This window comes from Miniopterus schreibersii (genome assembly GCF_964146895.1).
Source record: "Miniopterus schreibersii genome assembly, chromosome: 2".
Lineage (NCBI taxonomy): Eukaryota > Metazoa > Chordata > Mammalia > Chiroptera > Miniopteridae > Miniopterus > Miniopterus schreibersii.
The window spans coordinates 6,949,342-6,959,555 of record NC_138102.1 but is presented as its reverse complement, the minus strand read 5'-3'; the positions used below and the strand labels follow the sequence as shown (position 1 = coordinate 6,959,555).

General features: G+C 45.2%; 1 protein-coding gene across 1 annotated transcript; it reads right to left on the bottom strand.

The window, feature by feature from the left end:
* Window positions 1-2,010: 2,010 nt before the first annotated feature.
* On the bottom strand, window positions 2,011-9,900 carry ING2 (inhibitor of growth family member 2). Its single transcript, XM_081126035.1, has 2 exons — window positions 7,314-9,900; window positions 2,011-2,831 (listed from the first exon to the last, which is right to left on the bottom strand). Exons 1-2 carry the CDS (start codon window positions 7,483-7,485, stop codon window positions 2,161-2,163), a joined length of 843 nt encoding a protein of 280 aa, XP_080982161.1. The 5' UTR covers window positions 7,486-9,900; the 3' UTR covers window positions 2,011-2,160.
* Window positions 9,901-10,214: the final 314 nt, after the last annotated feature.

The following is a 10,214-nucleotide window of genomic DNA, read 5'->3' as shown; positions in this document are numbered from 1 at the left end:
AACTGTAAACCTCCTTTTGCTCACCCTTGTAGTATGCTTTGGTAAGTATGATATACAATATGAAGTCTACAATACATAAAGAGAAATCCCAGTCATACTGTTATGCAAACTTAAGACTTCTATTTCCTATGTGGTATAGAAAACAAAAAGAAATTCATTAAAATAACTGTTTTAAACATTAGGTCTTAAAGAGAGCACATCTTTCAGGATTTCCTACATTTGTTTTCCTGTCAAGACTAATCCAAATTTGGGCACTTCTATTGGAAGTTTATTATTTGCTGATGTGTGAATCAAATTTATGTATGAAAAAGTGTTGACTTCTTTGTAAGTCACATCTGAAAACTTTGGGGAGCTTGGCACATACTCATATTTTTAATGGCATCAGGTAAATAGCTCTATCTTGGTAACAGCAATGTAATTACTAAGACAAAATGCTATATTCTCAAGAAAGAGGAGGATTTTAAAACTCAACAAGTTATAATAAATTCTTAATCATGCTGTCTAAAACTTCTTGCTTAAGAAGTAATATAAATAAACTCTAGTCATCAACAGAAATATCCTTAAGACAGAAGTTAATCAAACATTATGCATTTACCTGTCTCTGAGCTCGCCTTTACAGTGTCTTCATACCTCAAAATGAAGCACAAAATTGATGAAAGAGAAAACCAAGTCATCTGATTATTAAAATCCTCAGGCGGTGAGCACTACAGATTTCATAAGAACCTTGGGGATACTTAAGCCAACCTCATATTATATACACATGAACAACCTAACACCCAGGTGAGGTGGAACAACATGCCTAAAAGTCACACAGGAGAGCTAGAAGAGAAACAAAAACAAACTCTTTTCCAAACAAGCAGACAGAATTTTTCACATGTTAATCAAAAAAGAATCAAGATCATCAGATTAGGAAGAAATGAGGAATAAAAAATATGTTACACATAGATTTAAAGGACTACTCAATCCACTGGCCCGATCCCCCCAAAAAACAAAAAATTCTCTGAATATATGGACATACATCCATCAAGATGCTCACCCTTAAAATATCAGGATTTTGGAAAATTCACTTTACAAATACATTATTAATTGCATCATCATAATGAAATTAGATCACTAAACGTGAAAGCATCAAACAGCACCAATACCAAAAAGTTAAGAAAGGAAATACATTGTTACTTAAAATAATATATCATCACTGATTGGGACAGAAATGAACTATAGCCAGTAGCAAAATTAAGTTTCTGTTTGACATAAAAACAGTATTTAAAGACTAGTATATGCCCTTATCCCAGTGAGAGACCTTTGTCTAGGCATCTCAGCAGTGGGTCAACGTAGAAAATATTATTAAACAGGATGGACTTCTTTTCAATGTTTAACCTTGAACCATACTACATAACCCAAATTTTGCCAATATAAGCCAATGGTAGCATTTTTGGTGTCTAACTACTCTTACCTGTCCCAATGAAAACAAAACAAAACACAACTCCCTTATTAAGCGTTAAATTAGATGTGTCTATGAAGCAGCAGCAAGGCATTTACAAATGGGCTAACAGTTTATCAAAATACTACCAATGAAAAGACAGCAGCAAATACTCTAATAAGAGCACATTATTCCACGTGGAATCCCAAGTTATTCTCTCCAATTCCTTAAATTCTGGGAAGACTAGAGATGAACAAGTGTATGTATAAAAAGGGCCAGGGAGAAAGCAGCTCTAAATGGTATATAGTGTTCATATTTTAAATTACCCACAATGATTTTACGCTTGCAGAGAACTCCCAACTATTATCTAAAATTTTTTAAGCATGTAGAAAGAAAATGCCAGCAAAACTTTGGTGTTAACCCAAAACATAGAACTGCATTTTAAGTGAAAATGAAATAGGCATGGCCTGTGAAGTTTTTATAGTGTTTACACCACCCTCTCCCTGTTCCCTGCTCCTTTCATGAGGTGATCTACAGACTACCTGGTTTGGAATATTTGGTAATTCAGTGCAGAAAATTAAGGTCACAGACAAAGTACAACAACTTTTAATACACCGTTAATACTAATGATTAAAAATTATTGCATAGTCTTATGCATTTACCCTAAAACATTTTCTGAAAGTAAATTCTGAAAGAATTATATAAAAGACAAATAACCCTTTAAAATGTGGATGCCTTTACTACCTCGATCTTCTATCCTTTTTTGTCTTTTCAGTACTTTTGTCCATTGTTTTCTCATTATCTCCCCTGCACTTGGGGCAATACCATTTCCCCTTTGGTTTATAGGTCAGTGAAACACACGAAAAGTGAAACCACTCAATTGGACACTGTTCATTATCACATCCGATCATCTCCCCATAAGACACTTGGTTACATAAACAGTATGTAGGTTCATTGGGATCTATTGCAAACTCAACAGGTGAAGCTTCCCTTTCCTGCTTGGCCTTGGAGCGTTTCTTTTTCTTGGCTGACTTGGATTTCTTTTCTTTAGGTGGCTGATCATCACAGTCTTCAATGCCATTAGTCATGTGACATAAATCACGGCTTTCACTGGTTCGCTGTCTTCGGGGTCTCCTTGAAGATCTTTCTGGTTGGCTAGAATCCGTTTTTGCTTTATCGGAGGCTCGTTCACTTTCAGCAGGATCTTGAAAACACTGTGAATGTAGCTCCATTTGCCTTGCCCGATTTTCCACCAATTCGAGCATTTGTGTAACGATCTGAATTTTTTCATCTCCCAGTTCTTGACTATTGATTAATGCTCTCTGGAGATGCTGCTGCAGGCGTTTTTTCTGGTTTGAATCATCTTCTTTCTTATATTTTTCATAGACGTCATCAATTTCCTTTAATGTTTCTAAAAAAGGAAAAATCAGACAGTTATTATGTGTTAGCACATATAGCATTTTTAAGTTAGTTATCTTTCACAAAATTGAAAGAGTTAGAATGAATTCAAACCATAAGATCGCATTCTTCTTTAGTATGTGTACATTAAAAGTATTTTATGAGCCTGTCCACATAAAATACTTTTGATTATTAATTAGCCACACATTTCATTTTTATATATGGTGTTTTTAAAAAAATTGATTTCAGAGAGAGGAAGGGAGAGGGAGAGAGAGAAACATTGATGATGAGAGAGAAATACCGACTGGCTGCCATACTGGGGATTGAGCCCATAATCCGGGCATGTGCCCTGACTAGGAATCAAACCATGACCTCCAGGTTCATGGGTCCATGCTCAACCACTGCGCCACACCAGCTGGGCAATATCGATTATTGAGTATTAGAGTTTTGTGATCTTGCTTTTATTAGTTTACTTCTAAATATACTTTTATATTGGATAACATATGGTCTTTGTATGGGAAATAATGTTTTTTTAAACATTATTTAGAAATAAACTAATAAAAACAAGTATTAATAATCAAATGTATTTTATGTGGACAGGCTCACTGTATGCCACTTTAGAGTCTACCTAGTGCCAAACTCTCTTCACTTAATTTGAACCTCAAAACAATCCTGTATATAAAACTTACATGCCAGACTCCAGCTGTAAAACTTAAAGAAATTCAAGGACTAGGCTGCAGATTACTGTCCAAATGCATTTAGAGGATTTACAGTTCAATCAATGACTTGCATGACTCCAGAGAGACACATTACACCTTTACTTTCCTATCATATCCCTGGACTTTCTTAAAGCAGACAGCAGCAGCTCTTAGCTTCCCATCATATTAGTTTTAATGGCTCGTTTATTTTGTCACGTGAGAGATGATTCTGAAACCTAAACTATTTCCAGAGTAGGTTTAGTTCATGTTCTGGCATCAACTGACTAAGCTACTAACAGAATTACAGTAAAGTCAGCATTGGATCACTATGCTTTTATAGATAACTCAGCAGCTGAGTCTCATAGCATTTGGAACACATTTAAATCAATTAAAAACAGCTGAGTCACTAGAAGGTACACAAAAATCTGAAAATACAGCTCCAGCTATCACCAAAATTTACATAAGATTAGTTTTTATTCAAATTTGTTCTATTTTTTATCCTTATGGGATTTAACACTATTTGAAAGACTTCTGTCTTACTAAAGGTAGAGAAAGAAAAAATTAATTCTAATTTATCCCACCACGTGGCAAACCACTGTTTTATATTCCAGTATCATTATTCTATATGATAAGAACAGAAATGTTAGGCAAGTAGCTCCTCCTTGGAAATTGTAGGTACTCACAATTGGTGGACAACTGTTTAACCTCAGATACATGACAAAGTGGCACTACACATTTGAGGGTACTCACACTTGCATAGCATATTTTAATTTGTATTGTGTGTTTTTTTGTTTGCATAGCATATTTTTAAACAAAGACTGATATTTTTACCTAGCTCATTTGCCCAGCTAGGTATGTAAGTGGATTTCTTAAAAACTTAATTTTTCACCAGGAAAAATAAGGAAGTTGTATATTTTCCCCCACCCCCCACCCAAGACACACAAAATTTGAAGGTAAAAAATAAAGGAAAACCTTATTTCAAATATTCTTTATCTAGTAATCAGGGCTTAGAAGCTAATTATATCATACCAACACAATGATACTATACATGAAATAAAAATTCACATTTTTAAGACAATGTAATTATCAAGTGAAAGGAGGAGGTGAGACCCTTCTATGTGATGAACATTTTCTCATATAATTCCCACAGCAACCCCATGAGGAAGCCATCACTTCCATATGTAAAGAAAATGAAGCTCAAGAGATAGCAACTCAGACTTTTAACTCTGCCAGATCTGTATGTCTGGCTCCACCATTTAAGCATTTTCTACCTAGCAGAAAGGAAGGCACTTGAAATTAGTATTAAAGGTTATTTACCCAGGAAATTATGAACAAAAATATTGGAACAAAAACTGAGGCTCTCTAATAACCATATCCCATAATAAGTACTTCATTATTGTAAAATTTTCTTCATTGCTCTATTTTTAATTTTTTAAGGTTACTTTTAAGATTCCTCAGTAATTTCTAAACTGTCTCAAATAGATAGGGAATTTCTTTGGCTGCTTATTTAATTTATACCACTAAATATTACAGTATTAGATCCAAAATGAGAAAATACTTTAAAACTAGCAAAGAAATAAGAAAACATGAATTCTGAACCAAGAACACACAAGTATTTAAAGCTTATAAATACAAAACTGAAAGCTGAACTTAGTAAGAATGTGCAGAGTGAAAACTAGGTCGTCTTTCTATTATTAATCTTGAAACTAATCACAATCTTAACACAGCTGAAAATTTTTATAATTTCTCACTTTTAAGGCCTAATAACTGTCTATGTTACCAGAGCTACTTATGACAATTCTAGATGGAAGATTTCCCTGTAACAGACTGTCTGTTCCCAATTCAAATGAAAAAGAAAAAAAAAAATAGCTTAACTTTTGTGAAGGCAAATACAGGTATGTGTCTTTACAGAAACATGAAAACCTTCACTATAGAGTTATCAAAAAGCTAAAAATGCTGAATATACAATTCTTAAGCATATATGTATCGTTTTAAAGTTACAATGTATGTACTGTGTGTGTGTGTGTGTGTGTTCCAAACTGTAGAAAATACCTTTGGAGAGCTTTATATGAAAAGAATAAAGTTAAAATAGTTCAAAAACAAGTCTGGCACCTGAAGTAGCCAGGCTGTGGAGTCAAACATTCCCCACCTACTTGGACAAGTTACTTAAACTCCCTGTAAATTTTAACTTATCTGTAAAATTTTACTTCATAGTGTTATTGTGAGGATTAAATGAGATAATGTCCGGGACCTGACATAGCAAATGACACGCAGTAAGTAATCAATGTTAATTTCCTTCCCCCCTTGCGGAGATCAGTCCTATCAATCATGGATTCGGAAGGCAGAAATAAAGTATAGATTTGAAAACAGAAACATTTAAGTATCTTAATATGCTAAGGGCCTGAAAATGCCGGCCCAGAAGTGGGTTCCTTAGAGACTAAATCATAGGATTTAATGACGTGTCTAGAAAAACAGGGAATGGCTCCAAGAAATTATCTCTTTAAAGTCCGTACAGCTGTTATGTCCAAGGTCTGTTTCTTGACTCAGGGTTATTAAAAGCACAACGGCTCCCCATTTAAACCTCTCCCCTCCTAGCAGGTGAAGGGTCCACCATTAGTGGATGATAAACGACAGTCTGTACGAAAGGCTGATTCCCTGTCCTAGCTCCTTGGGGCTGACCACGGAAGGTGTTTTTTGCCTCATCACTTAAACTTGGCGGAGGAGGGAGGGGTTCAGAGACGCCAGACGGTTGCCCGGTCAACCACCCACTTCCTCCTGGGACCCGGAAGTGAGGCCAGAACCGGAACCTACGCGGTCCCAGGGTCAGCGAAGCTCCCAGTAGCTGACTGTCCTCGTCACAACTGAGTGGCTGAGAAAGAGTCGAAGATTCTCAGCAAACGTGCCCTATACCCCAACAGTGACTCTGCTGGGGACGAACTAACGTCCGGCGCGGCTCCGACGCCCGTCCAACCGACCAGCTCCACCCAAGCCTTCCCGCGACCAGCCATTTTCCTGGCGGGCGGGAGCGCGCGTCCGCGCCCCTCCCATGTCTACGTCACGCCCTCCGGCCACGCCCCCAGGAACCAGGGGCCCTCCCCGCCACACACACCCCTCTTCCTCTACTCGCGGGGACCCCTCCCCTTTTAACCATTTGGCTGAAGGAGCTGGGGAAGGGCTACAGCCCGGAACTCTCCCTGGGGCGGGAGAGGAGAAGAGACTCCCCGGTGGCCGAGCCGGGAGCGGAGAGCGGAGGGAGGGACCTCCCGGGAGTCCGCCTTCGCGGTCCTCTCGCCCCCTCCCCCCGCACGTTCCAATGCATATGCTCAGGGGGTGGGGGCCCAAGGGGGCCACGGGAAGGCAGGCCCCGGAGCCCGGCGGGAGCCCGGCCACTCGCTCCCCGCAGCCCGCCGCCGGGCTGCACGCTCCCTCGCCTGGGCCGGAGGGTTGCGGCACCGGGCATGCCAGCGCCAGAACAAATGCTACTTAAAATGGCTGATTCCCCTCCACGCCAGCTGCAGCCGCCGGGTCTGCAGCGTGGGCTGACGAGCAGCCCCCACCCCCACCCCGGAGACCCCACCAAAGTCCTCGCCGACCGAGAGGGGGAAAGGGAGGGCCGCGAGCCCGCTCTCCTGTCCCTCGCCCCGGTCCCACACACCAGACCCCTCTGTGCGCCTGAGGAGACTGTCACCGGAGGCAAGGAAAGTGTCACTTCCTCGGGCCGGCTCCGAGCGACCTGCGCGGAGGCCAGCGGGTCCGAGGGAGGGAGCGCCCGCGCGGGCAGCGCCGCGGCCCCCTACCTTGATATTTGTTGTCCAGCTCCCGCAGCACGGACACGTTCCTCTGCATGTCGTGGGGCAGCGACTCCACACACTCGAGGTAGTCCTGCACGTAGCAGGTGAGGAGCCGGCTGCGCTCCCCGGTCAGGATCGCCGCCGACGAGTAGAGTTGCTGCTGCTGCTGCCCTAACATCCTGCCGCCGCCGCTGCTCCTCGCCGCCGCCGCCGCCGCCGCCTCCGCATCCAGCAGCCACACATGCAACAGCCACGGCCGCCGCGGCTCCTCGGCTCCGCAGCCCGGCGCCGCGGGGACACCGGCAGCCGCTCAGGAGGGCACCGCCGAGTCCCCCGATCTCCACTCCCCCCAAAAGAAGCCCTCACTCCCCGCCCCCGCGGTAACAAGCCAGGGGCGGGGCGAGATCAGGACTCCCTCCTTTTTGTCCTCCCTCCTCTGGACTAGAGCAGCGGGGATCCCCCCAGCGAAGCTGGCGCCGGCGTCCCGGGCGTTGACACGGCCTGTCCCCCTCGGAGTCCCCAGGTGCTACCGATGCCGTCTCGCAGCGCGGATCCCCATGACAAGCCCTCCGCTGCCCCCTTTCCTCCCAATCACCCTCCGAGCCTGTCGGAGAGTCTCTCGCTGGGCTGCCCCCGCCCCTCCGCGGCGGCCGCCACTGCGCCTGCGCAGGACTCACTCCTAATAAGGCCGGGGGCCCGCCTCTACCGCCCGGCCGGAGGGTTCGCATTCTCCCGCCTTCCCTCCGCCACCCGGGCGATTGGTCTGTCAACTCTCCGCCGGCCAAACGGCAGGCCGCGCCCCGCCCCCTCTTAAAGGAGAAGGACTCGCGGGCCCACCTCTGCCCAGGCTCTGAATGGGACTTGAGAGGGAAGGTGGCTGACCCCTTCCTTGCGTCCTTCCCACTGGGAGTGGGAAGCTCGGCCCGCGTCCCTCGGCCCGCAGTTACCGACGTTTTGCCCATCGGTGGATCAAGCGCGGCCCCTCGCGAGCCTTAAAAGGAGCAGCGGGCGGCCGCTTCCCGCTGCAACCGGGTGTGAGTGAGGCCTGAGGGGACTACGGGACCCAGCGTGCAGCGCGCGCCGCTCCCGGCAGGCGCCGCGGCCGTGTTCCCGCCGGGCCGCCGCCGGGCCGGCCGCCGCCTCGGGGCTGCCCTCGGGCTCCGTCCCTCCTCCCGCCGCGGCCCTCGGGCTCCCGGGGCTGCCGGGGGGCGGGGCTGATCGCGGAGGTAGGCGGTGCTCCCGCGGGCCCCCCTGCGCTTTCTTTCTGTTTCGTTCGGCCGGCATTTTAAATCTCCCTCCCGGCGGCCGCGTGCTTCCGTCCCCCAGCGCCCCGGGGTCTCGCAGGTGCGGCCCGCCCGCCGGCGCCCCGGGAATCCCGACTGCCCCGGGAACGTGTTCCACCGACAGACCACCTTTAAAAAAAAATTTTTTTCCCCCCCGTGGGGCAGAACGTTTAAGCACTGAACGTCGGCGAGGGCTTTCCGGTGGCGCGAGGGGCACACCGACACCTCTTCATGTATTTTTACCCTCGGACCCCAAACCACGGGGCGGGAGGGAAGGCGGGGAGCGCGGGCCGGACTGGACTCACCGGGAGGCAGGCCCACGGCCTTGAACTCCGCGTTTGATGTCTGTGCCGTGTTCGTGGAAACGCCGAGCGGAGGAGCTCGCTTCAATCCCAGATGGACACTCGGTATAATTACGAGTGTTTGTGGGGGGAAAAAAATGGGTGTAAGTAGAACGAACACGAGTAATTTTAATGGAATGCCCAGGTAAACAAACCTGCAGTGAGTAGTACTTTTGAGTTAAAAAACAACACGTGAGCGCGTGGTTCATTTGGGCTCTGGCGGCGGCGGTGCACCTGCATTGAGAGCACTTTTGAAACAGCTGTTAACACGAAGTAACCATCGATATGGAAAGAGAAATCTAGACCTTGATCTAGAGGAGATTTTAAATTTCAGCCCCCCAAAACCAGCCCTGCAGGGAACGCGGCGTCTCGGGGACCGCGGGACGCGGAGGCCCCGGGGCGGTCGGAAGCTCAGCGCGGGCGGCGCAGCGCGTCGCGTTTCTGACAAGCGGCTGGGGGTTTTGTTGTCATTCTCTAACTCTTTCAGATTAAGCAGTCTTGTAAGAAAAAAAAACAGTCGCTGTGAGTTGAAATTTATTGCTTTTTATCCGTTTTTGTTTACTCATAAGTTTGAATCAGGTTTTTATTAAAAGCCCCAAATAATGCAAGGTGCGTTGTTTTTTATTGATTCAGGTTAGACACTGAGTGCGCGGATGGATGATGGATTTTATTCAGCCTGCGAAGGGATCTGCAGGCAGAGAAGACACGTGTTAGAAACTGGAAGTGAGGAAAGGCAGTGATGCAGAATATTTATAGAGTACTCCCTCCAGGAACCCAGAGCAAGATGCGAGGAAGGAAGGATGAGTATGAGAATAGAGACCTTTTGTAGTGTTATTTTCACGTTTCATAATTCTGTTGAACAGGCAGAAAGGAAGCAAAAAGTGTAAAATAGTGATTTTTTTTTTCATCTTGTATTGGTCTAAACCTATAAAGAGTACTCCCAGATGGTAATATGTGTACGTATGTGAGTTATTTCAGACACGTGCTTTTCTTGGTGTATTAATTTATAAAAGTTAATCAGAGGTTTGGCTTATTCCTGCCATTCTTGTGAAAGCATACTAGGGGGAGATGTACTCACATGGGGAAAAAATCACCATGATTCCCAAACTCAACTTTTGGCCTTGGTGATTTATCATGTCCTTTTCTTCTCAGTGATCACTTAACTGGAAATTTGGCGCTTTTTCATACTGGGTTCCCTTATTCTGTTAAATGCAATATTTAAAAGTTCCCAGTTCTCATCCTGGCCCAGTAGCTGAGCTGGTTGGAGCCTCCCAATCAGGGCA

Excerpts from the sequence above, each read along its gene's own strand:
- ING2 (XM_081126035.1), bottom strand. The coding sequence starts at position 7,485 with ATGTTAGGGCAGCAGCAGCAGCAACTCTACTCGTCGGCGGCGATCCTG. Across the intron at positions 2,832-7,313 it reads GCTGGACAACAAATATCAAG|AAACATTAAAGGAAATTGAT; the intron begins GTAGGGGGCCGC and ends TTCCTTTTTTAG.